At 39.5% G+C, this 27,900-nt stretch overlaps 1 protein-coding gene and 1 long non-coding RNA gene across 11 annotated transcripts; one reads left to right on the plus strand and one right to left on the minus strand.

Annotated features, from left to right (window-relative positions):
• Nucleotides 1-236: 236 nt before the first annotated feature.
• On the minus strand, nucleotides 237-27,161 carry LOC122052492 (la-related protein 1B-like). 10 transcript variants are annotated; one of them, XM_042614032.1, is made up of 11 exons: nucleotides 26,488-27,161; nucleotides 26,341-26,406; nucleotides 26,124-26,231; nucleotides 25,281-25,394; nucleotides 24,124-24,201; nucleotides 23,992-24,025; nucleotides 23,627-23,713; nucleotides 23,363-23,425; nucleotides 22,637-22,727; nucleotides 22,472-22,543; nucleotides 21,915-22,360 (listed from the first exon to the last, which is right to left on the minus strand). In XM_042614032.1, the coding sequence occupies exons 6-11, from the start codon at nucleotides 23,997-23,999 to the stop codon at nucleotides 22,271-22,273; spliced, it is 411 nt and encodes a 136-aa protein (XP_042469966.1). In that variant the 5' UTR covers nucleotides 24,000-24,025; nucleotides 24,124-24,201; nucleotides 25,281-25,394; nucleotides 26,124-26,231; nucleotides 26,341-26,406; nucleotides 26,488-27,161; the 3' UTR covers nucleotides 21,915-22,270. The 10 variants fall into 10 exon arrangements, with proteins under 10 accessions (XP_042469968.1, XP_042469966.1, XP_042469964.1 ...); XM_042614030.1 differs by having other exon boundaries at nucleotides 26,124-26,676; nucleotides 26,771-27,161; XM_042614029.1 differs by having other exon boundaries at nucleotides 26,124-26,708; nucleotides 26,771-27,161.
• Nucleotides 4,489-4,911, plus strand: LOC122052493. Its single transcript, XR_006132028.1, has 3 exons — nucleotides 4,489-4,602; nucleotides 4,726-4,799; nucleotides 4,888-4,911. It is a non-coding gene; the product is annotated as an uncharacterized LOC122052493 (long non-coding RNA).
• Nucleotides 27,162-27,900: the final 739 nt, after the last annotated feature.

Here is a 27,900-nt window from a genome sequence, read left to right on the forward strand (position 1 = left end):
GCTGGAACATATTTTTCCACACCCACGCAGTAATAATAACACAGTAAGTAAACGAAAACTATTCTAGCAATAGTAAACAAATATCTAACACCAACAATAGGACATATCAAGCTACAAGTACGGAATAAACTCAATTACAATCCCAACTTCATAAAAGTATTTAAACTAAAAGAACTCTAAATAGGAAAGTCTTGATAATTCCTTAACAAACTCTTGATCTCCCCATAGTCCAGCCATCACACTCCTTCATCACCACCACCTTGTCGCCTTCCTTTCATTCTTTAGCTTTTCCTTTATCTGCAGTAGAAGGAAAAAGAAATCTATAAGCGAAACGCTTAGTAAGTACTAAACTATCTCACAAAAACTCGAAGTGCATAAAAATGCAAACGATACTGAAACTGAAATGCTAAAAGAAAAGCTACATGTACTCATCTAATAGCAAAGTACTCAAATAAACTGCATACTCATGATATACCAGAATAAAGCTGAATACTGGAAATAAAACTAAACATGCACACTAAACTGATAAGAAAAGTAATGAAACTCATGCTGTATGCTTAGAATTAAAGGAACTAAACTTCTATTGATTCTAAACATAGGTGGTACTTGTTTCATTTACTTATAGCTTTATACTTGAAATTAATCTTTTAATTTCTTTTACTTTTACTTTTCTTTCTTCTTCTTTTTCTTTCTTCTTGCTTAGTACCATCTTATGCGCGCTCTCTAATAGAGACTGAGGTAGCGAGCCTCCAGTCCTATGAGGGTAAAGACCTCGGTCTTACCAGGGCCAAGACCTCGGAATTGGTCACCTGGATTTGTTTAACGACAACCTCGGAAGTCGGGTACTAGCCTCTTACTTTAATTTACTTGTTATCTTTTCTAACTAGACCTTGGTCTTTTTCTTACTTGTAGTTACCCATAATCCTCAAAAGGTTTAATAGGACACATAATTAGTCCACTAAAATACATGGCTATTCATCTTATTAAAATAGCAAAAACAACTAACTATATGCTTCAGATTAAAGAGCTATTAAAAGCTAACTAGCACATATATGTATATGTATCAAAACAAGAAACTAGAAACTAAATTATAATTCAATACTGCTCATGCTATTCGAATACTGCATACTTTAAATAAAGGCTATTCTTGTCTTTTTTTAGTAGCAAGGAAGATACTAATCTCATTCTTATACATGGCAGCGAGATGAAACACTAATACTACAAAGTGAACAGCCGAAATTCTCAAAAATCAGCAAGCATAAATAGAACCTGTTTACACACTTTGATTTGCAATCTAGATCATGCAAACCTTCTAGAAAAGAACTAAACTCAACAATATCTAGCATACCTAGCAAATGTTATAAATTAGCTACGCCACTGATTTGTATCTCACAGCAGGAAACAACATAACAGGTAATCTAAACATTTCTTACTGTGCTTACATGCTAAGAATTAAAGTGAACTCCTTCTATACAATTAAACTCGAACAATAAACTAGCATGCTTAACATGTATGCCACGAAAGGTAAGTAATGAAAGGGAAGACCCTAGCTTATAATCCTGTTCAACAACAAACCCAAGCAAGAAACTTTCGGCACAGCAACTTAGCATGGCAATTTGGCACAACAACCTCTAAAAGGAAACCTAACATAGGATTCCAACACAGCAACCCTAGTTTAATCAGAAGGGAAACCCTAGCATAGAAATCCGAAAATAACTAATGCCTTAACATGGCAAATTCGGTACAGCACACCATAGCACAACAATTTAGCACAGAAAAAAAATCCGGAAGCAAGGAAACGAAATCCAAAGAATTCTGAGCAACTCCTACCACAGGTGAGTAGTACTTACTCCTTGTTCTTGCACTTACAACCGGGAAGGAGGAAGGAGGCTTCTAGGGTTCAGAGAAAACCCGAGCTCGCGGTGCTTCTTCTGTGCCCGCGTGCTCCCCCCGACAAGGCGACCTCAAGGAGGTAAAGAGAACCCCTCGGAAAGCTTTGGCCGGCCGCCAGAGGAGGAGCCCTAACTCGGCTTCGTCTTCTCCCAAGCACAGCGCCGTCGCACGCGTCGGGAGAAAGGTAGGAAAGGTTTTGGTCTCGGGGAAAAGAAATTAGGTCTTTTTAAAACTAGGGTTTTATTTATCAACTATAACATATATATTTCTCGCTTCATACTTATTAACAAAACACTCGCAGCTCGATTGGTTGGTTGCGTTCGGTTAAGTCGGGTTCGGCCGGAGGTTGTCTTGGGTTCGAGTCTCAACTTCCACATTTTTGGTCAAAACTTCTTTCTTTTTGTAAACATACTAAACGACCTCCAAAAATTACGTAAAAATACTCTAAAAATTCCTAAAAATCTCTACAATATTTTAAAAGTATTTCTAAATATTTTTGAAGACATTTAGAACTCGAAATAGGAAAAATTGGGTTGTTACAATTTTTGTAAGTATTGTCAAATACACTATTTTCACATATATTTTTAGAAATATTCAAATTAACATGCATATTTTTTATACACCTACTAGGAGGGATATTTTGGTAAATATTACTAACCTTGAGCGTAACCCCTAATTCAGTAGGTTTTCTCGTTGGATCTGACTCGAGTCCAGATTCGATTTTGACTTGATCGTCTAACTCCAACGGCTCTTCGTGAAGCTTGATCAATTCGGTCCAAAGATGATATGCATTCTTGTACTTTTCTAGTATGCATATAACATTGTTAGGTAAAATATTACAATTTAGTTTAATTATATTTTTATTTAATTCTAAATCCCAAGAAGGCTTTTTCAATATCAGCACATTATCAAAATTTAGGCTTCCTAAAAACCATTCCATTGCTCGCCTTCAGTAGTTGAAATCTTCTTGATCGTATGGTGATGGTTTGTGGATGCTCATCCTTCTTGAAGAGACATTGAACACTGAAGATAGAAAACTAAAAAGAAGTGTCAAGACATGGTCTTGGATTAGCAGTTCTAGAGAAAAAAATATATTATTTCACTAATTAAAAAAAATAAAATATTAATAAAAAAATATTATTTCAAATTTTGGTAGATGCAATCTTTTGCTAATATTAACCAATGGTGAAAAAAATGAAAATAAATTTTTCAAAAATATTTTTGGAGGGGAAAAATATGAAAGGCGAAAGAATATATTTTAAGTAAAAACGATATCTAATTTTTCTTTTAAAAAGAATCCCCCTTGCTCGATTGGTGGTTGCACCAATTCAAAGCGGTACCTGCTCTCATACCACTTGTTGGATCATGAAAGTCGCTATGGGGGGGTGGTGAATAGCGATCTAAAAATTATCGATTCGAAATCAAGTGCACAGCGGAAGAATAAAATCAATGCTAACACGAATCAATTTACTTGGTTCGGAGCCTTCGTCGACTCCTACTCCAAGACCTGCACTCGTTAAGTGCTTTCGTTGGGCAATTACTAATAGTTCGTAAAATCAAATTACAATATTGAATACAAGAACTATTAAGAGAAAATATCGATAATAATGAAAGAAAGAAAACTTTAGCAAGTTGTCGGAGAAGTAGCGTCGCAGAAGCACAGCGCAGTAGAGTAGTCGTTGAAAGACATTATTCTTTAGCTCTGGAGGTCGCCTCTTTTTATAGGAAGCTCCGGGCACTTGGATCCCTTCCGGGCACTTGGATTGTGATGTAGCCCAACCAACCAGTGAGCTCCACGTTGCGACACTGCGATGGGATAGAATTTGCACTCCGAGTGCCCAGACCCCTTCCGGGCGGCCAGACCTCCGGGTGCTTGGGTCCTTCCGGGCGCTTGGACCTCCATTTTCCAACTCTCTGAAAGAAAATGTTAGTCCGAGGCAAATGCAATTTATACTATCCTGCAAGAAAAAGTGTTAGCACAGTTATAGAAAAAGAATAGTAATTAGATTTAGTCTCATCGAGATCGAAATCTAGTCAAGATCTCAACTTAGATTTATGAAATGGTTCTAAGTTGGATCGACGCCTAAGTTCCCTTCCCGGGAACGTGTCCTCACAGTCTGTAAAATACCGGAAAATAGGCGAATATTAATAAGGGAATTTTTCGAAATTTTTGGAAATTTTCTGGGAATTTTTCAGAGCTCGTATGGACGAGTTAACGGGGACAAAATGGGGCCCGGAAAAGCCTGTTTTGGCTACCCTATTTAAAAGAGGAAAAGTTGAATTTCTTAATTCCTTTTTCTTTATTTATTTTGTTTCTTCGGTTTTTATTTGTGTCGCCGTTCACCTCTTCTCCCCCGACACCAAGCCTTGCGCCCGACGCCTCCGAGCCCTAACTGCCGGAGCACTAACCGCCGGCCTCTCTCCCTCGCCACCCCTCTTCTCCTCCGCCCAGCCGTGCCCTAGAACGAGCGCCGGAGCCGATCCTTAGCCGCGTCGCTGCCACTCCTTCCCGATGCCTTCCTCTCCTCTGCCCGACGCCGACGACGCCAGGGAGTAGAGAGTCGACGATTGAGTGTCTTCTCTTCCCCATGTGCTCGCATACCGCCGACCGGCCCATGCCCTAGCTTCACTGCCCGACGCTTACTTCGATCGCCGATGCCCTAGCCGAGCCCTGCTGAAGCTGTGCCCTTGCTCTGCCGCCGGCCACAGGTTCGTTTCATCACAGGTCTTAGACTCTGTGCCCTAACTGTGATTGGAATTAGATTGTGGTTCTGTTCTCAGATTTTGTTGTGGAGGAATTGATAAGTGTTTTGGATTTGGTTTATATGGCAGAATAGGGTTTTTAATCTGCTGCGGCTAAATTGGTTTTCTGATCAGTTGAGCGTCAACAGGAGCTTGGGATTTAGGTATGAAAAGTTGGGTTTCAATTTGATTCATCTTGAAATCTTGAGATGTTTATGCAGTGTATTAGCATAACATGTGTTGTTTGGGCAGTAACTTTGTGATCCCCAGCAGCGGTTATGATCTTGTTTCGGCAGCCAACATCTTTGATTTTTGGATCAACAATGATACATACGAATTGAGGTATTATGTAGGGCTTTGATTACATGATCATGTGTAGATTTGAATTAGGGTAATGGATCCTTGTTGTAGGTTGGGTTGGTTTAAAATTAATCTAATGGAACGATTAGGGTTAAGACAATTAACCCTAGTTAATTGTTAGATTTAATTTAGGTAAGCAAATGATTATGTGGATTAGGGTTTTCCCTAATTTAGTCTCGTGGATTTTCTTTAGCTATTTAAATTCTTATGAATTTTAGCTAAATAAAAATATATATTGATTGGTACAGGACTTTGATTCGAGACGGTGTCTCGACGAGGGATCTATTCCAGATTAGACTTTTCTTATCGGAGGCGGGTACTTTTGACTTCTGTCATTTGATATACATAGTAGTGAATTTAACAAGTTGCATTAATTATGTCCTTTATTTCTTTCGGTTAGTCACTACCCATTATCTGATATATGATTGATTGATTGCTTGATTTGCATCCCATGTATACTTTATTTGTTTATACATGCTTATAGGGGGTAGTGATATACCATGCTTCACCATGTTCAGGACCTAGGTTTTTATACCTTCTGTGTACCTTTGATTCGATATGGTTCGTTGACCTAGGGTGCACTTTTCTATATATATGGATTAGGTCAGGATGTTTATATGGTTATTGCCATGCATCATTTGCATGATTGCATGCTGTGCGATAGTCCGCTCCATTATTGTTGAGCACATCGCCAGTTACATGGATCTGCACACACCACCACTCATGGGTTAGTGGTCGATTCAGGCAGAGTGTGTTGCAGCAGGGACTCTGTTAGGCACCGTTGGTCCGCTCATGGGTAGTGTGACACAACGAGTTATCCGGCAGGGATTCCTCCCCGTCATTGTGTACCGGGAGTTGAGAGCATTGCGCTCCCCCATCTATGATTTGGGGTAGGAGGATAGGTGTACTCCGACAGCATCCCGTCCACTCGGTCACTCATCAGGAGTAGTGACGACAGAGTGCACGGTTGTCACAGCCCTACCCACTCGGCCTCACTTTTGTATGAGATGATCGTCAGGGGTGACCAGGACGCATCATTGGCATCATATGCATGATGCATTTATTGCTTGTGTTTGTGTTTGCTGCATTTATATGCTGCATATTGTTTGGATACCTATGTTTGACATGCATACAGGATTTCCTTATCCCTCGGACTGTTTGACCTTATACTCAGGACCTGGTTAGTACAGTATTCTCCTGTTTACTTCAGATGTATTTTTATCTTTCTTATCAGGAGACTGTACGCATGATTAGTGCTAGGTGTTGTTTCCCTATTTTGTATATCAACTGTACCTGCTGAGTGTTGGACTCACCCCGCCTCCATTGTTGATATTTTCAGGTTGATGCTGTCAGGAGGGAGTTCCAGTCGCTAGTCCTCACTGCACATAGTGCTGGTCCTGCAGACCTCCAGGATATGTTTGGTTTTTCTTTGGTTTCTTTCTGTTTTAGACTATTTGAACTTGTTATGTTCTGGATTTATTTGCTTATGGACATGTTATAGATTTTATTATATCGATGGATTTGGATTTGGTTTTTATTCTACTACATGCCTGCCTGGATGGCAGAAGAGGTGAGTTCGTCGGTTTTGAGCTTTACGAGTGTAGTTGAGTAGGGTGGTTTTTGAGTCAGAATATTATTACTGCGTGGTTGTGTCAGCCAGAGGCTGAATATATATATAAACTGCGTGGTGATTGATTTTTATTATTGTTATGATTCCAGCCGCATGTGGCTGAGTATTTAGTGCTTGTAGAAAATTTTTGATTGTCCGTCGTACAGGGGAGATGCTGCCGAAATTTTCTCGGACAGGGACTCTTCTGGGGGCGTGACAATTTAGTGGTATCAGAGCACAGGTATACGATCTTTTGTTTTCGTATTTTTGATGTTTGGGATAACCTGATACCAATTTATTTACTTGGTATCAGAGCGCCAAGTTGGGCGATACTTGTTGGATTTTTATATTTTGGATTTTCGAGATTTATCTGATACCAATTTATTGGTATCAGAGAAGGTTACGATACCTGCTTTTGGTGTTCTGGATTTTTGTGTATCTATTTCAGTTTGTTGGATTTTCGGGATTTATCTGATACCAATTTATTGGTATCAGAGCAGGTTATGGATACCTGCTTTTGGTGTTCTGGAGATTTATCGGATACCGGTTGTTGGTATTCTGGATATTTGGGTTAGCCAGGTTTGCGAGTCAAACTGGGCATTATCGGATTTTCGATATGGTTATGTTTCGGATTTCCGTTTCGGATTTATTTGGATTTCCGACGATGTTTCTCGTTCGGAGTTTGAGGTCAAAGGTTGGGGACAGGACAGCGACGGAACATCTCCAGACAGCAAATAGGTATGATGTTTATTTTATGATAGTGATGACATGTATTAGCACTTTATCTTTAGTACATGTCTGGTTGTTGTAGCCATATTACATGTGATGGGTTAGCCACTGATCTGGGTTGACCCTCATAGAGATCAAGGATTATAGTCTCCGGTGATTTTTCATATCATACCATCAGTAGTTTTAGCTTATGTTACTACTACTAGGAGATGGAGGCACATATCAGCCTCTGCTATTGTTAGCTGGGTAGTGGATGATACCTACATATTCTTGTTGACTTAGCCAGGAGAGTTTTATACTCATATCTTTTGGATATTAGGGTACCAGGTACGATGGAAATTGATCATTGGGGGTTATCATGTTTGATCATTGTTGAGAATGATTTGAGGTTGAGGGATATTGTGAGATCAGATATTATGATATGTTGATTTCTAATGATTTATGAGAGTAAATGTTATGTGGTTGTCTGATGATCAATTACTAGATATTTGTTTTGATGATCTATTAGTGGATAACTATTTTGATGATTTATATTTGGGTTGTCATTGATGGTGACATAGTGAGTGTCATTTATAATATTCACAGGTTTGATGATTATGGTTGGTGATCAGATTATAAATTGGGTGCTAGAGAGTTTATGGTTTAGAGTGCCTATGAGATTTTAAAAATCTGGTTAATTGTGATTAGTTAACAGGATGATAAAATTGATATTTGTTTCACCTGATATTGAACTATGTGGATAAATAATGATTTGATGTTTTGAATGCTAACTTACCCTCATGGAGAGTAGAGACTTATTCATCTGATATTAGTGGGCTGATATTTTTGAGGATAAAAAAAAAAATGAGGGTGTCTCGATGATATTGAATTCTAGTTTTTTTTCTTTTGGGTCGTACACATTTATTCATATGATATTATGTGGATTGACATTCTCTAGTTTGAGATGATGTATTAGTGTTGAATTGACCCATGAACTGATTTAGTTATTTGATAATGTAGTATACCATTTGATCGTGGTTTGATATACCTTAGTTGCTTGTGGAGGATTAAGGTATTCTTGATTAGTTAGTAGATGAATGATTTAGTTTTGTTGGTTGATCAGTAGAGGATTGTCATACTCTATTTTTAGAGGTTTGAACTTTTAGGTTGTTTGTGCTTAGTTATGTATCTAGAGCACATTTGAGTACATGCTTTGTACTGACGTGGAAAGGACGGATTCAGCCGTATATCATTATCGGCTTGGATAGTTTATAGCGGATCGATGTATCCTATTCCATGAAGACTTTGACCATGGACTGTATATATCTGGTGGGATAACTTAGAGGGTGCTTTGGGATATGTGACCCCGCTGATGTAAGGAAGTGTAGAGCTAATTGCTTAACACTTATAGGATACAATAGTTACTAGTGTATACTGGGAGAGTACATTTGGATTTATGATGATAAAATTTTCCCCATTAGATATAGTCTTGGTAGTGTATGACATTGACTGGCAATGTTATACCACGGTGTGTATATTTTTCTTGTCCGATACCAGTTCCTTTGAACCTAGAGCAGGGTTGTTACTGGATGATTAGGCTGCTTTATTTTGGGTTGCTTTTGATTGATGTATTCATGCTTGATACATATGCATGAATTTTGTTTAGATATACCGGTAACCCATGAGTGTTGGTAGCATAAGGTTGGTCTCTTTGATTGAGCGGGTGTGTTGATTTTGTATGTCTATGTTACATGTATATTATGATTGTTATGTGTTGTAGGAGTCATGTGGTAGACTGCCCATTTGCAAGTAGTATATGTATCCATGTTCTGATATGGTTTGAAGTTTCCTTGTGGATCATAGTTATGTAGTTCGGTGTATGTATCTGGATGTATTATTGAAGATATCTTGTTGATTAAATCCGTGATGTAGTATAAGTACATCGGTGGTGTTTTGATGGAGGCATTTTATCGATTTAATCTGAGTTGGGATATGTACATATGTGTTTTGTGTGGTATCTGAGGTAACTTTTTGATTATGTTTGATTTGTGAGTGCACCTGGGTTTAGGATGCTTTATTGGAAGTATATGTTGGTTATACTCTTGGCATAGGTGAAGATATGTCATGTGAGTTTTTTTTTTTGAGGTGTATTGTTGATTTTACCTACATTGATTTTGCACTCGTGTTCGGTATGTATTGTTGGAGGTATCATACTGAATATATCTGAGTTGTGAGTATGCTTGGTGTATAATAATTGGAGGATTTTGTTGATCATACATATATTGTGTGAGCATGTGTGTTAGGTGTATACATTGGTAGCAGTATGATGATTCTACTTATACTGAATGCAGAATGTGGAGTGACTGCATTATGTCATTTGTTGAATTAACCCATCAACTAATTTTCCTATCAGTGGATGACCCACTAGGATGCTGATAGAGTTGATGATGGATTTGATTAGTTACTAGGTTGTTATATCCTAGGCTAACCACAGCGAATTGTGGTAGAGAGATCTTGTACAGTCTCTAGCTGGATAGTTAGGTGCCTTGGGGTACTTAGGTATTGTTTTGTGGTGGAGCGTTGCTCCCACATGTCACGGATTTCTGGTAGTGGAGCATTGCTCCTATATTTATTGCAGATACATGGTATGGATTATTTGTAGGGGAGTGTCACTCCTACATATTGAGGATTTCTTGTGGTAGAGCGTTGCTCCCACATATGTGGTGTTTCCTGTGATGGAGCGTTGCTCTCACCCTGGAGGATTTATTCTTTGGTGATTTATGTTATTGATGATCAGATTTTTCGATTTATTATTGGAGATCTTATGGATAGGAATGACTGTGATACGGACATTAGGTGTCTTGGTTTTTGCCATATAGGCTTACAGTGCCTTAGATGTTTCCAGGGACTCGATGATTCTAGTATGTCGAGGATGTTTGGATAGGTGTCCATTATCTTTGTGGACGATGTTGTGATCTATTACGGATTCGAGGTGAGTCACGTATACTACCTTTGCATAGATCTAGAGATGATTTGACGAGAACATCTATATGTGATTATCAGTAGTGTTGGTTTGGATTGTCTTTTGTTATGATGGTTGGGACACACGGTCACCAGTAGGAGTGTACCGTGGTTCCACAGGAGATAGAGGTTGTTACCGTTAGGAGCAGCCGAAATCAGTGTAGGAGATCCGCAGTCTTTTGTGACTCGCAGGATATTACAGACCTTTCGTCCAGGGTTTCTTCCGCATAGCTATGCTACTTTCACGCGTGACCATGAAAGACGTGAAGTTTACTTGGACTGAGGATTGCAAGACCAGCTTCTAGGAGCTGAAGCGGAGACTAGTGTCGGCTTTGATTTTTGGTTTTTACCTTCGGAAGAGGATGAATTTGTCCTCTACACCGACGCGTCTCTACAGGGTATAGGTGCTGTTCTGGTGCAGCACGGTAGAGTATTCTTTTATGCTTCTTGATAGTTGAGGGAGCCTGAGAAGAAAATACTCAGTTCATGATCTGGAGTTGGCCGCTGTTATTTTTGCCCTGAAGATTTGGCGGCAGTACCTGTATGATGTTACATTGAGATTCTCACTGACCATCGGAGTCTCAAATATCTGTTCACTCAGAAGGAACTTAATCTTCGACCGAGGAGATAGATGGAGTTCCTGAAGGATTATGATTGTACCATTAGCTATCACCTGGGAAAAGCTAATGTGGTTACCGATGCACTTAGTTAGAGGTCCAGAGGGACTTTAGCTTGCCACCGAGTTGTGGTCATAGATTTGATTCAGGATTTCTCTGAGTTAGACATTGAGGAGCAGGGACATACAGAGCAGGGTATTCTTGTTACCATAGTTGCTCAGTCGTCGATCAGGACGAGAATCCGAGAGACCCAGTTGTTGGGACCTCATAGGGCTCAACGTGAGGCAGAGTTGGTCCGTATTATCAGACGGAGGATGTCAAAAGCATAAGACTGCCAGAAGAGTTATGCTGACCCGAGTCGGAGACACCTTGAGTTCTCCATTTACGACCATGTATTTTTGCGAGTTTCACTCATGAAAGGGGTGAAGAGATTGGCCTCAAAGGTAAGCTAACTCCGCGATATATTGGACTTTTCCAGATCTCGGAAAGGATTAGAGCGATAGCTTACCGGTTGGCACTATCACCGTTTTTGGCAGGCGTTCACGATGTATTCCACGTATCTATGCTGAGGAGATACGTACCTGACCCGATACATGTGCTGACAGATATCTCAGTTCCCGTTTAGCCTGACGTCACTTGTGAGGTGATTCCGGTATGGATTATAGATCGGAAAGAGCGTCAATTGCGGAACAAGACTATCCGGCTGGTTAAAATCGGATGGCAGCATCATTCGGATGAGGAGGTTACTTGGGAGCTCGAGGATACGATCCGAGCTCAATATCCCCATCTTTTCATTTGAGGTATGTGATTTATTTGCCGTTCAGCATATATACTCTATATCTGTTGTTAGTACTTGCTGATGGTAGATAACGAAATTTGGGGACCAAATTTTTGTTAGTGGGGGAGAATGTAAAATACCGGAAAATAGGCGAATATTAATAAGGGAATTTTTCGAAATTTTTGGAAATTTTCTGGGAATTTTTCAGAGCTCGTATGGACGAGTTAACGGGGACAAAATGGGGCCCGGAAAAGCCTGTTTTGGCTACCCTATTTAAAAGAGGAAAAGTTGAATTTCTTAATTCCTTTTTCTTTATTTATTTTGTTTCTTCGGTTTTTATTTGTGTCGCCGTTCACCTCTTCTCCCCCGACACCAAGCCTTGCGCCCGACGCCTCCGAGCCCTAACTGCCGGAGCACTAACCGCCGGCCGCGACGGTTTCTTCCTCGCCGCCACCCACTTCCTCTTCTTCTCTTCTCTTCCAAGTGCCGGCAACATTTCCGCCCAGCCGTGCCCTAGAACGAGCGCCGGAGCCGATCCTTAGCCGCGTCGCTGCCACTCCTTCCCGATGCCTTCCTCTCCTCTGCCCGACGCCGACGACGCCAGGGAGTAGAGAGTCGACGATTGAGTGTCTTCTCTTCCCCCTGTGCTCGCATACCGCCGACCGGCCCATGCCCTAGCTTCACTGCCCGACGCTTACTTCGATCGCCGATGCCCTAGCCGTCTCCACTGCCGTTCCTCTGCCCCATTTGTTCGTTTCATCACAGGTCTTAGACTCTGTGCCCTAACTGTGATTGGAATTAGATTGTGGTTCTGTTCTCAGATTTTGTTGTGGAGGAATTGATAAGTGTTTTGGATTTGGTTTATATGGCAGAATAGGGTTTTTAATCTGCTGCGGCTAAATTGGTTTTCTGATCAGTTGAGCGTCAACAGGAGCTTGGGATTTAGGTATGAAAAGTTGGGTTTCAATTTGATTCATCTTGAAATCTTGAGATGTTTATGCAGTGTATTAGCATAACATGTGTTGTTTGGGCAGTAACTTTGTGATCCCCAGCAGCGGTTATGATCTTGTTTCGGCAGCCAACATCTTTGATTTTTGGATCAACAATGATACATACGAATTGAGGTATTATGTAGGGCTTTGATTACATGATCATGTGTAGATTTGAATTAGGGTAATGGATCCTTGTTGTAGGTTGGGTTGGTTTAAAATTAATCTAATGGAACGATTAGGGTTAAGACAATTAACCCTAGTTAATTGTTAGATTTAATTTAGGTAAGCAAATGATTATGTGGATTAGGGTTTTCCCTAATTTAGTCTCGTGGATTTTCTTTAGCTATTTAAATTCTTATGAATTTTAGCTAAATAAAAATATATATTGATTGGTACAGGACTTTGATTCGAGACGGTGTCTCGACGAGGGATCTATTCCAGATTAGACTTTTCTTATCGGAGGCGGGTACTTTTGACTTCTGTCATTTGATATACATAGTAGTGAATTTAACAAGTTGCATTAATTATGTCCTTTATTTCTTTCGGTTAGTCACTACCCATTATCTGATATATGATTGATTGATTGCTTGATTTGCATCCCATGTATACTTTATTTGTTTATACATGCTTATAGGGGGTAGTGATATACCATGCTTCACCATGTTCAGGACCTAGGTTTTTATACCTTCTGTGTACCTTTGATTCGATATGGTTCGTTGACCTAGGGTGCACTTTTCTATATATATGGATTAGGTCAGGATGTTTATATGGTTATTGCCATGCATCATTTGCATGATTGCATGCTGTGCGATAGTCCGCTCCATTATTGTTGAGCACATCGCCAGTTACATGGATCTGCACACACCACCACTCATGGGTTAGTGGTCGATTCAGGCAGAGTGTGTTGCAGCAGGGACTCTGTTAGGCACCGTTGGTCCGCTCATGGGTAGTGTGACACAACGAGTTATCCGGCAGGGATTCCTCCCCGTCATCGTGTACCGGGAGTTGAGAGCATTGCGCTCCCCCATCTATGATTTGGGGTAGGAGGATAGGTGTATCCGACAACATCCGTCCACTCGGTCACTCATCGGGAGTAGTGACGACAGAGTGCAGGTTGTACATCCCTACCCACTCGGCCTCACTTTTGTATGAGATGATCGTCCGGGGTGACCAGGACGATCATTGGCATCATACGCATGATGCATTTATTGCTTGTTTGTGTTTCACGCATTTATATGCTGCATATTGTTTGGATACCTATGTTTGACATGCATACAGGATTTCCTTATCCCTCGGACTGTTTGACCTTATACTCAGGACTTGGTTAGTACAGTATTCTCCTGTTTACTTCAGATGTATTTTTATCTTTCTTATCAGGAGACTGTACGCATGATTAGTGCTAGGTGTTGTTTCCCTATTTTGTATATCAACTGTACCTGCTGAGTGTTGGACTCACCCCGCCTCCATTGTTGATATTTTCAGGTTGATGCTGTCAGGAGGGAGTTCCAGTCGCTAGTCCTCACTGCACATAGTGCTGGTCCTGCAGACCTCTAGGATATGTTTGGTTTTTCTTTGGTTTCTTTCTGTTTTAGACTATTTGAACTTGTTATGTTCTGGATTTATTTGCTTATGGACATGTTATAGATTTTATTATATCGATGGATTTGGATTTGGTTTTTATTCTACTACATGCCTGCCTGGATGGCAGAAGAGGTGAGTTCGTCGGTTTTGAGCTTTACGAGTGTAGTTGAGTAGGGTGGTTTTTGAGTCAGAATATTATTACTGCGTGGTTGTGTCAGTCAGAGGCTGAATATATATATAAACTGCGTGGTGATTGATTTTTATTATTGTTATGATTCCAGCCGCATGTGGCTGAGTATTTAGTGCTTGTAGAAAATTTTTGATTGTCCGTCGTACAGGGGAGATGCTGCCGAAATTTTCTCGGACAGGGACTCTTCTGGGGGCGTGACACAGTCACTCCCCTCTAGTGACTTAACTTAACTTACCTGTCAGACGTCTGGTCAACCCGTAAACCCGTCTGGACTTCGTACCAACTATCAGGTCAGCACGTCGACCTAGCTGAACTTCGTGCCAAACATCAGGTCAGCCCTTCGACCAACCCTTCCACCTATCTGGACTTCGTGCCAGCTATCAGGTCGACCCATTGACTTAGCTGGACTTCGTGCCAGACATCAGGTCAGCCAGTCGACATGTCTAAGCTTCGTGCTAGACATTCGGTCAGCCTGTTAACCTATTTGGGCTTCGTGCCAGCTATCCGGTCAGCAATCAACCTAGCTGGGCTTCGTGCCAGCTATCCGGTTGGCCCATCGACCTAGCTGGGCTTCTCATGCACACTGTAACGACCCGGCCCTTTAGCCTCTTGGGCGGCCCTTGTGGCGGCCCACTGGCGGCCCCTTATGTCGTCAATTCATTTGGCGACCTCTAATGTCATCGATCGACGACTCTTGGCCGTGCCGTTACTCACTAGGACTTTCCACCCCTGACTAGTGGATTTTTGCCTCCCCCAGGATTCGAATTCTAGACCTCCAGGCTTAAGTACTAGAGTTTATGAATCCTGGTAGCCAAGTGAGCCACTCACTTGGCTACCAGGATTCATAAACTCTAGTACTTAAGCCTGGAGGTCTAGAGTTCGAATCCTGGGGGAGGCAAAAATCCACTGGCCAGGGGTGGAAAGTCCTAGTGAGTAACGGCATGGCCAAGGGTCGTCGGTCGACGACATTAGAGGTCGCCAAATGGGTCGACGACATACGGGGCCGCCAATGGGCCGCCGCAAGGGCCGCCCAAGAGGCCAAAGGGCCGGGTCATTACACACACTTAGTAAAAATTTTAGATCACAATGTAACTAACTTAACCTACTTTGTCATTCATCAAAATCTGAGTTAGACCATTACTTCTAACTGCACTAACAAAAGGTTCCTTCAGTGCTATGAAAGGCGCCTTCAATGCTCAATAAAAGAGCATCTCGACCAAGGCTTCTAACACACTTCTACTATGATCTTCTACATGTCCGTTTGATGTTCCGACTGCTCTAGCTTCGTGCTACTATTCTTCTATGACATTTCTATGCACAACTGCTATTGAGAAGTCATCCAACTCTGAGCCTGATCCGAACATCTATGAAAGTGTTGGATAACAAAGTTTAATTCTATACTTAATTTTTACAAAAGGAAAAGTATAGTGTGTTACACTTGTTCCTACTCTTTTTGTATTTAATCCCCTCTTTCGGCGGTTCTGAAAGAGATTATTAGTGGATTACCCACCGATAGATCCGCGAGACCTGAGTCTTGAAGTAGGGGTCACCGAAGACTCCAAACTAAGTAAAACTGCTTGCATTCTTATGCTTTCCTATTTCTTTCTTTTTCGCTGTGCATACTTTATTTAAAAAAAGAATAAAAAGAAAAGATTTTTTAAAAATCACGTGATTGACTCCCCTCTCACGTGCGTCTCAATTTAATAATGTGGAGGTAAGAAATTAGAGAGAGAGTTCTAGTGAGGACGAGTCTTAGTAGAACTGTAGGCGTTGATCCAACTTAGATCTAACCTAAAAATTTAAGATGATACCAAGACTAGATCCTAGTCTTGATTATACAAGATTTAATTCACAAACATATAATTGTTCATACATTAGTGTTCTCTATTTTGTAGGTAGTTTTGCTATTGGATTAACATATTTTACAGGAGCTTAAAGTGAAAAGTCAAGATAGAATTAATAGTAGCTGGTTGGAGACACCTCGGATGAATAAAGGCCTCCCACACTGGATAAGCTGTGAGGATAGACGTTACTGCATCTGAGGCACTCGGGGACACTAGAGGCACTTGAGAGAGGATAAACGCAAACATCGTTGGATAGGATCAACATGCATGGAGGCGCCTTGGATGAACCGAGACACCCCAATGCCTTATAAAAATAGCTCACTAAAATAGTGCATAATACAATTTTTCATACAAGCTTCAAATCGATTCCTTGATCAATTCTATTGTGCCATCATCTTGCAACTTCTATGCTACGACCTTACTACGCCAAACTCGTGATTGAACAAACTTCTACAACAAGAACCATACTGACATTGAGCTCCAATCCTCAATTGTGATTATTGTCAGTAAAACAATTCCGTTATTTTTTATTATACTTGCATAGGAGAATGTAGTGTGTTACATTCTCTTCATCCTTGTATTTGATCTCTCTATCCAAAGGTTCTTTGGGAGAGAATCTTAGTGGATTGTTTGCTAGAAATGTCCTAAGAGGGTGTGGATCTTGGAGTAGTAGTCGTTGGGGCTTGAACCAAGTAACCAATTGTGTGTGTTTTTTTTGTCTTGTCTTAAGTTTGTTTATCTTCCGTTACGCACTCGATTTTCAATAATTTTTTCAACTATAAAAGGGGTTTTTAAATTGCACATAATTCAGCCCCCCTAACCCTCCTCTCATGTGTAAACAATCTTACAAGTGGTATCAAAGCCAGACTCACTCAATTTTTGTGCAACCATAAACTTGAGTAAAATCTGTTGGATCGTGTGTTGTTTTTTTGTCTTGTCTTAGTTTGTTTATCTTCCGCTACGCACTCGATTTTCAATAATTTTTTAAACTATAAAAGGGGTTATAAAATAACACATAATTCAGCCCCCCTAACCCTCCTCTCACGTGTAAACAATCTTACAAGTGGTATCAAAGTCAGACTCACTCAATTTTTGTGCAACCATAAACTTGAGTAAAATCTGTTGGATCGACACTGCGCTAGAGGGGAGTGAATAGCGCTCGTGGCTTTCACGCATTTCGTATTTGGAAAACTATCGAGTAAAGCAACGGAATAATAAAAAGACACAATAGAACACCAAGATTTACTTGGTTCAGAGCCTTGGGCGACTCCTACTCCAAGGCCTGCGATCATTGATCGCTTTCGGTGGGAAATCACTATCAATCCGTAAATCTTTTACAATTTGAAATACAAGTGCTGAATAAAGAAATACAATACTAACAATACAAAAGAAATGAAGAAAGGAGTCGTCAGTTGTCAGAGTAGCAGAGCGTAGTTAGAGCGTTAAGAGCAGCGTACAAGAGCATAGGTTGTTCTATTCAAGTTGTTTTCGAAGCTGCTCCCCTGAGGCTCCTTTTATAGTCTCTGTAGAACTAATCCAGATCCTCAAAGCTCGGGATCAGGTTTGACCCAAAGCGGATCGGTCGATCGATCCCCATGTTTGGTTGACCAATCAGATGATCTCCACCTCATCTGATCTGCTCGCTCCGCTTCGATCAGGTTAAATGTTATCTTTAGTTCGGTTGACCGATCTCAAGGTTCGGTCGACCGATCAGATAACCTCCTCATCCGATCTAATCACCTCGGCTTCGAATTGGTCAAGCTTCCATCCTTGGTTCGGTCGACCGATCTCCGATTTCGATCGACCGATCACCTGGTCGAACCCGATCTACAATCTGAAAATTTGATTTGATGCTTGGAGGTTCGATTGACCGATCCAGACGTTCGGTCGACCGATACTGGTCAATTCCAACCCTACACAAAAATGTTAGTCTCCTATAAAACAGAGTTAGAACATAGCAGATAATATGAGTAAACAAGTTGACAGTCTTCGGACTGTCCGGTTCTGACTTCGAATTTCCTACCGAAAATCCTAGGTCAAATCGACTCCTACTATTTCCTCCGCGGGGAACGCATCCTCACCTACTCCACTTAGGAGAGCATACCTGTTGTCAGTCTGGTCCTCCAGACTGACTGGACTTTCCGCCTAGGGTTACCACCCCCTAGGACCTAGGGTTACCACCCACTAGGACCTAGGGTTACCATCCCCTAGGGTTTTTCGCCACCTAGGGTTACCTCCTCCTAGGACCTAAGGTTATCCCTCTTAGGATTTCTCCTCCACCTAGGGTTACCACCCCTTAGGATCTAAGATTGTCGCCCTTTAGGATTTTCTTCCACCTAGGGTTACCACCCCTAGGACCTAAGGTTACCGCCCCTTAGGGTTTTTCACCACCTAGGATTACCACCCCCTAGGACGTAGGGTTATCACCCCTAAGATTTTCCACCTGCCTAACTGCAGTTAGGACTTTTGTCTGCAAAGCTCAATCAACATATCATATAACAAAATAACTTAACTTTGAACCTTTTGACATAATCAAAACATAAGTTTGATCGTTAGATGCTTCCTGCACCAACAAAATCTATTTCTTTTTTTGGAAAACTTTTTTCTAACTTCCTTTTCTTCCAATTACTTCTTTTATACTACATTACTTACCCTAAGACCAAATTTTGAAAACTTCCTTTGAGTTTTTTTTTTTAACAAGAACTAAATAGCCCAAAGCTAGGGACATAACATTGCTCACCCCCCCCCCCCCCACTTTTCAACAGGGATGACTTATCATATGGGAAGAGAAGAATGGAGGTTTATCTGAAGACCAACATCAAACAATAGCTCAACATTCGACAAGGGTACACAGCTCCAACCGATGAATCCAATACTACGCTCCTTGACTAAGAAAAATTAAACCTAGAAACAAAGAAGAAATCCCAAACTGACTTTATGGTATTAAACACCCTCCAATATGAGCTGAGCATTGAAGAAGTCAATTGGGTCGGACCCTTTGACAATTCAATGGAGCTTTGGGATAAATTGATCAAGCTATACGAAGGCACAAATGACTCTAAGGTAACTAAATGAGACCTACTACTTAATAATTTGCTTAACATCAAAATACAGGATGGAAAAATTGCAAGCCAACTGCATGCGAGGATCAAGGATGTTCTCAATGAACTCCACTTTATTGGCCATCAATTAGAAAATAAAGATGTAATCAGGTATGCCCTAAACTCTTTTTCTCGAAATACATTATGAGCATCTATAGTAGATGCCTATAAAGTTCTGAGGAATCTTTCAAAGTTAAAATTAGATAAGCTTTTTGTAGGATCGAAGAAAAGTGCTAAAGGGGGTGCATAGAGCTTGCCGCTTTTTTTATAGTTTTCAAAAACTATGCAATGAAATAAAATAATGACAAGCACATAAACATAAGTTTATTTTTACTTGGTTTACAGCTTAGCAACTGTTAATCCAAGACTTATGATCGTTGATCGCTTTTAATGGGAAATCAACTATCAATTCATTGTTTACAAAATATTATGAGTGGTAACAAGTTTACCATCCTTATAAAACACATACAAAAAAGAAGAATGCAATAATAAAATTATCTTGATATGAAGACAACATATAAAGCAAAGCATTATTATTGCATCTGTTCATTATCTTTCTGAGCCTATATCTTATAGAGAAGTTGTTCGTAACCCACTTTGGAATAATTCTATGGCTGAGAAACTAACTACTCTGCATCAGACTCATACATGGGATTTTGTACTGTTGCAACTAGGAAAACACACCATTAGTTTTCGTTGGGTATATAAGATAAAAACTAAATCTAATAAATCTATAAAATGATACAAAGCTTATCTTATTGCTAAAGGTTATTCTCAGGAGTATGGCATAGATTATGAGAAAATATTTACTTCTGTTGTAAAAATGATGATTGTTCATACTCTGATTGCTATTACTTCTGTTTCTCAATGGAGAATTTCTCAAATGGATGTCAAGAATACATTTCTAAATAGTGATCTTCATGAAGAATTTTATATGACACCTCCTCTGGTATTTCACACCAACTTAATGAAGTATGCAGACTTCGTAAAGCGTTTTATGATCTCAAACAAGCACCTCGTGCTTGGTTTAAGAAATTCTCTGTAGTGATTGCTTTGCTTGGGTTTTATCCAAATAATCATGATTTAGCATTGTTTATCAGATGTACAAGTACATGTCATATTCTTTTATCATTATATATTGATGATATGATTATTACTAGTGATGATTCTGATAGAATTGTTTGTCTGAAGTCTGAGTTGGCTCATTATTTTGCGATAAAAGACTTGGGCATACTACGCTACTTTCTGGGTATTAAGGTCTCATATTCCCCAAAAGGTTATCTTTTATTCCAGTCAAAGTATATATCTGATTTGTTTGAGCATGCACGTCTTACTAATAATAGAATCGTTGATACTCTCATTGAGACTAATTCTCGATATTTTCCATTTGATGACTCACCCTTGCTGGATCCTAGTTTGTATCAAAGTATGGTTGGAAGTTTGGTTAATCTCACCATGACTAGTCCAAATATTGCGTATGTTGTTCATGTGTTTAGTCAATTTATCGTTGCACCAACTACAGTTCATTGAACTGTTGTTCTTCGTATTCTCATGTATCATCAGAGAACTCAATTTCAAAGCCTTTTATTTCATTCTACTTCATCTCTAGAGCTGCATGCATACTCTGATGTTGATTGGGCTAATGATTTACGGATTACAAATCTACTAGTGACTTCCGTGTTTTTCTTAATGATTCCCTCATTTCTTGGAAGAGTGAGAAACAAGATGTTATTTCTCGATCTTCCATAGAAGATGAGTATCGTGTCATGACCTCAACTACTTATGAGATAGTTTAGTTGTATTGGTTGCTTGCAAATATAAGTATTTTTCTTCATCAACCTACTCTGTTATATTGTGATAATCAGAGTGCAATTCAAATTGAGAGCAATTCAGTTTTTCATTAGTGGACGAAATATATTGAAATTGATTATCACATTACTCATCATCATTTTCAAATTGGCATCATCACATTGTCTTTCGTTTCTTCACATTTATTGATTGCTGATAAGTTTATCAAGACATATTCTGCTTCACGCTTTCGTTTCTTATTTGACAAACTCTCAATGCTCACTACAATAAAAATATTAAAAGACAACGGTTAAAAATCGTTGTCGTAGGCCCTTTAAAACCGTTGTAATTGACAGTGTTGTTAAAAGTGGGGGGCTACGACAACGGTTTTAAACCGTTATCTTTGTATGAAAAGACAACAGTTTTACAACGGTTTTAAACCGTTGTCTTTGAATGAAAAGACAACAGTTTAAATCCGTTGTTATTTAGAGCATTTTTCTACCAGTTACAACCATTTTTGGGGCTACGACAACGGTTTTTAACCGTTGTCTTTGAGGGTGATAGACAACAATAACGATTTTAAACCGTTGTCTTTTAAATTATTATCTTTTAATACCAATAGATCATATTTTAATTTTAAATATAATAAAGAATCATAATCAAGAAAGAATATTCCCCACATTAATATCATTCAAAATGTTAGTTATACAAGAATTACAATCACAAAAGAAGAAACATATCTCATGTTCAAATAAAATTTATCCCAATACAAATAAACAAATAAACTCTATTTACAACTAATGAACAATAGCCAAAAGACTATTTCATGATGATTCAGCCACTGCCTATTTCATGATATGAACCGTTGCGGCAAAGTTCTTCTAGTTGAGTTAGATCTCTACCCTGCTGGTTGTTGGAGCTACAGGATGTTGATCACCTATCAAGTGCTACCTTAGTTTGAGTACAACTCATGGTGGCCTGGCTGGAAGATTCCTCTAATCTGAGAGTCTGCATGGGGTGAATGACTGAATCATCATGGTTCAATGTCAAGTGAGGCGTGGAACCATGACCATTTGGATTTTCCATCGAGGGCAGTAACTATCTAATCCAATCCTCTTGTCTTCTAATTTTCTTTGCTTGTAGATGATTGCAGGAACAGGTTTTGAAGAAAAATACCAAGATGAATTATTTAAGAAACATAGCTGATAAGAGTAGAATCAAGAGGGGAAAAGATGGGGGTGAAGTACCTGTATTTCAAGTTCTATCAAATCTCTTAGAGCATTCAATATCACCGCTGTGCTCGTGGTCACTCTTTTGACCTGCATATATTGTGATGTGTTAGGAAGTAGAGGCAGTTAAATTTTTTAAACATGGAATTACTCCTCATATCCATAATCACATGGATTACTCACCATGTTAAAGGTAGCAATCAATGAGACGGGAGCCCAACCTTGATCATCCATCTTGCCACGAAGAAAAATGTCCTTACAGAGATTATCCACGCTGCAGCAGAAACAATTTAAATTATTAACTGCCTGAAAAAAATACCTTGCAGATATTAAGGTACCGAAAATAGTATTCAATATCTGTCGCTTCAATCTCAGTTTCTGATTGTCAACCAGAGAACGAATCCTGATTGTGGAAGGATAAAATCTGTTGTCTTTTAACACTTTTAACAGTGGGAAAATTAATAGTACCTTAATCCAATGATAGGCTTGCTGAACTAATTTTTCACTTTTGTTCTAAACACCAAGAAAAGCTAGAGACTAGAAATGCAAGAAGAATGAAGTTTTAAAATGAAAGATTTCATTTTGGTATTTTGTTTCTCTTCTTCCAAAACCATCGGATAGCATGAGCTACTCCAATAGAAAAATCAAGTAGGAAACATTATGCCATGCAAGAGAAATCAAAAATAAAAACAAGAAATAAATTTTAGACTTAAAACTAGAAGGCATTATTTCCTTTATTACTTTCTGCCAAAAATAAAAACAAGAAATAAAAGTCCAATTTTTCTACCCTTTTGATAAGGCACTAGGAGATCAACAACCTATTGATATCAAAAGAAATACACTATTATATGTATGAAAAAACTTGTTCTGAAAGAATAATAAACACATATATATTTTTACAACAGTTACCTGAATAAGTACATCATACAAAAGGTATTAGTTGTGAGATGAGTTACTTGAATGCTTGCATGGCTGCACAAGTAGAAGTCAAATTCAGTTACCTAAAACAAGAATCGTAAAACAAATGATTGAAAAATTTACTTTTCTTATCACATCTAGTTCATATAGTAGAATTTGATAGAATTGACCCTCGCTCACTCCATCCCTGAATGTACAACTTGCTATATTAATCTAAACAATCAAGTATTTTTTAAGTTTTCCAAAGATTCATACCTGTAGAATATAATCCATTGAGATTGGACGGTATGACTCTTTTCCTTATAGAACTGTTTCTTCCTAATGGCATTAGCTAGCAGTGACCTGTCAATAAAAACAAACATAAAATTACAAACAAAGCAGAACAAACACATAAGATGAGTGAGAACTCCAATAGTTCAGAAACACGATTGATAAACCTACAATTTAGAATGTAGAATGCAATCAGAATAACAATCCATCAGAAAAAAGGTTATATCTACTATATGATGAATGAAAGAAAAAAAATACAATGTGCACACACACACACATGGGAAAATGTCATGTTAGCATGTAATAAAATATAAGTTATCCAACAAGGAAACAAAGAAGATTTACTACACCTTTGCATCTGAAAATGAAAAAATATAGTCCACGCTGCAAATGAAAAAATACGAGAGTTATCAGAATTGATTCTGGCCAAAACTTTGAATCATTTCAAGCTCAGATAAGTAATGCTGATGCACTTACAGCACCTGAATAACAAGCTTGATAGATGGAATCTTCAAACGAAAAGGTAGCTTTTGGGAGAAGTCCAATGCGATTATATCAACCTATTATAGAGTTATCAGGTAAAAAGGTAACCAACAACAACTTCACTGCATTATTTATTAGATTCCAATGTAAAAGGTATATATAAAAAGTCACAAACACACAAAAATTATGAATTGGATTAAAAGAAGAGAAAAAAAGGCTTTGTCAAGTTAAGAAAAAAAAGGTATTTATTTAGATCTAAAGTTGCAGCAAATAATTCTTCATGTTAGGAGCTATTGTTGATCATAAATAACGCTCTAACTTATGTGCATGATGTTCCTTGAATTATGCACAAAGAGATCCAATCTAGTGTATCCTTTATAGATAAAGTGATTGCTTGTCCTCTAATGTACATTATGTGGATTCATTCATAATGGACATTCCAATGGTGGCAACTAAATTTCTCACCGAAAACAACTTTTGTAGCTCATTCCTACTAGGGAAAGGAATAATTTTTTTCTTCTAAAAGATAATGTGACATTATCAATAAGATGCTACTTTACATGCAAGTACAACTTTTGTAGCTCAGTCCTATGAGGCAAAGGATTTTTTTTCTTCTAAAAGACAATGTGATATTATCTATAAGATGCAACTTTACATGCATGTTTTATTGTGGCTCTCCTACATGGAGATATCCATGCAAGTCTACAGCTTGGAGCTAGATCCTCTTACAAATATTCACTAAAAAACAAGGTAACTAAGCTCAACCATTTATCATCCCAATTGCATCCCTGTTTCAAATCTAGAGTGCTCTCTAGGTAAGATTAAAAGGTAGCAAAGTCTAAGATCTGGTTACTCTCCACTTGTCAATGAAAACTTAACGCATAAAAAGGTTTTAACTTTAAAAAGCACCTGAGTAACCACATAGTATATCAATTCTAAGATGCAAACCCAGTTTAATTCTTTTTTTTTTTATAGAACATGAGTGAGACTCCATTTGTAATAGAACATGAGATGCAAACCCTGTTCAATTCTAATATGCAAACTCGGTTGTATATCAATCAACAACTGAAGAAGACTCCACTTATATAAATCAAAACAGAAGAAAACTTCTTAGATTTTTTTCTAAAAAAATAATTCTAAGATTGAGAAATAAAACCTCTAAAGAAGAGCTGCATCGTTCATGCATAGTTTTCACTATATTCAGGAAATGAGAGACCACTTCATCAATTTTGTTAAGAAGCTTCGGCTGGGACTTTATAGCATTGACAACCTGAGAGCAAAATGTTCGATGTAGAAAAATAAATCAGGAACAATAAATATAACAGAACATTGAGTCTGCTATAGGAAAGTAATTAGCATAAATTGTAGAGAACTAAATACTAGAGTCTAACTCTAGGCAATGCCTCACTTCCTTGCATGATTCCCACCACTGCATTTCTATGTTTGAAATTTTATTTATTCCTCAAATAGATACGAATGTATACTACAAAATGAGAAAAACATTTAGACAACCTAAGAAACTATTGGAAACCATAGATAAGGATTGTCTCTTCAAACATGAGGTGAAGTTTTGCATTTATTCCTCAAACGCTGTTGAGAGAGGAGTCATGTACAGATAAGAGCTTCATTACTATAGAATTAAAGCAAAGCATGTCAAGGTATCTATGATTGGCTTGGATATTCTAGCAACAATAAACAGCCATAAATAATCACAAGAGTATCTATGATTGTTTATGCTTGTCATGGAGGTTGTCGTCAATGTTACACAAGATGTTTGGTGTATTGCCTTCCCTGTGGGTCATATTGTTTCACAGTGTGGCTTTTTAGTGGGTGAATAGCATCAGCAGATTAGAACACTCTTATTGGGGTGGGAACTATTTCTTATGATAATGTCAATCTCAATAACCCAACAAATTCAAATCATCGATATCAGCTTGTTTTAACTGACAAAGGCCATCAAAGAACAACGTAATAGCAGAGAGAAACTGAGACGGTGTACCTGTCTTTTTTGACAAGTAATACACTGGAAATATCATCGGATGATCTCCCGCATCTTTGCAGAAGTTTCCTACAGGATTCACTCTGAAGCAACTCGTACCTAATCATTCTACATAGAAGAAATAGTTCAATGGGAAAAAAATTACTCTTGACGACCGGATACCAGACAAAATTACCATCTGAGAAAAGGGGAAAACAAAGAAGAAAACGGAGAGGACCATGAGACTTGTTGCGATCGTTGTTGCAAACAAATCTGACTCCACCGTTGCACAAATTGCACACGCCTGCAGCCACCAGCACCGCCACAGAGGTTGATTAGGGTAGGAATTCAATTGGAGAAGAAGGAAAAAGGAAGAGGACACGACAGGTGTTATCGTCGAAGAGAATGATCGGCCTGGAGTTGGTTTGGAAGAACTCGCCGTCAGTGACCTTCACCCAGTCGACGGAGGCGGAAGAGGAGGAAGGCGGAGACTAGATCCCAAGTGCAGCTACCGACGCTTAGGTTTGTTCGAACCTTACTAGGGTTGCGCCGATGGGTAGAGAGCCGAGCGCGACTGGAAGGGCGAGCGTCATGGCACTGTGGGAACTAGAGAAGGCAAGATCTTGGCTTACCGTGCCAATAGAGAAGGATTGGTGATTTGATCTTACCCTTTGGCTCCTTTGAGCATTTGCCAAATGCCGTGGTAGAAAATCGTGTACGTTGGCATCGGCGGATGTGATAATGTTAGGGTTTTATGGTTTAACCACAGGCACCTCGCCTCGTTGGCGACTCCCTGGCCTTCAACCGACTAGAGTCTCTCCTCTGCATCCTCGCCACCCGGAAGAAGCCGAGCTCGTTAGCCGCGATGGTGAGGACGAATTGATGGATTTGTTGATGAAGATGATAAGGAGGAGGAGCAGGAGGAGGCGACGACGGAATCCCTAATCGACGCCCTAAGCCCTTCATGTCCTCCAAGAAGAGGAGACAAGCACATATTCATTCCGCCTTCCTCTTACAGGATGAAGAAGAGCTCATCGGGGAAGTTGGGGAGATTCTGATGGCAGTGATGTAAAATACTGAAAAAGCGAATATTAATAAGGGAATTTTTCGGAATTTTTGAAAATTTTCCGGGAATTTTTCGGAGCTCGTACAGACGAGTTAACGGGGATAAAAACGGGGTCCCAGAAAGTCTGTTTGGGTTTCCCCAATTAAAAGAGGAAATGTTGAATTCTTAATTCCTTTTCTTTATTTCTTCGTTTTCTTTTTCCCCGCCGAACCCACGCGAGCCGTTCCCTTTCTTTTTCTTCTTCCCCCGCTGAATCGCTTGTGCCCTAGCCGGCCGATCCCTCTTCCTCCTCCCTCACGACGCTTCTGCCCTAGGTTGGCGCCGCACGGAGCAGCCCCGATCTCTCTCCCCTCCAGCGACGCCAACCACTGCTGTGCCCTAGATTGGGTTCATAGTCACCCGATCGCGCCGACGTCGACGCACAAAACCTCTTCGCTGTGCCTAGCACTGTCGACGGATTCTTGGTCACCTCCGACCAGTGGAGAGGAAGAAGGTTACGAGTTGGTGAGGAAGTGGTGATCTTTGGTGATTTTGGGATCCGACAGTCCATTTCTGCCACCCGGGTCCAGCAGCCACGAACTTGGCAGAGGATCAGTGATCTTCACCTTTGATTTTCTTCCCTGTTGTGTTTCTTTGCTGTGTATGTTCTTCCTCCTGGTTGTGGATCAAGGGTACGAGATTTGGAAAGGAAGAGTCAAGTAGTCTTTGCCGAGAGGTTGTTACTCTTGTCCA

The sequence above is a fragment of the Zingiber officinale genome, chromosome 3A (genome assembly GCF_018446385.1).
Source record: "Zingiber officinale cultivar Zhangliang chromosome 3A, Zo_v1.1, whole genome shotgun sequence".
NCBI lineage: Eukaryota > Viridiplantae > Streptophyta > Magnoliopsida > Zingiberales > Zingiberaceae > Zingiber > Zingiber officinale.

Coding starts and splice junctions, on each gene's coding strand:
- LOC122052492 (XM_042614030.1), bottom strand. Junction 22,544..22,636: donor TGATTGCTACCTTTAACATG/GTGAGTAATCCA, acceptor CAATATATGCAG/GTCAAAAGAGTGACCACGAG. Junction 22,361..22,471: donor TGATAGAACTTGAAATACAG/GTACTTCACCCC, acceptor ATCATCTACAAG/CAAAGAAAATTAGAAGACAA.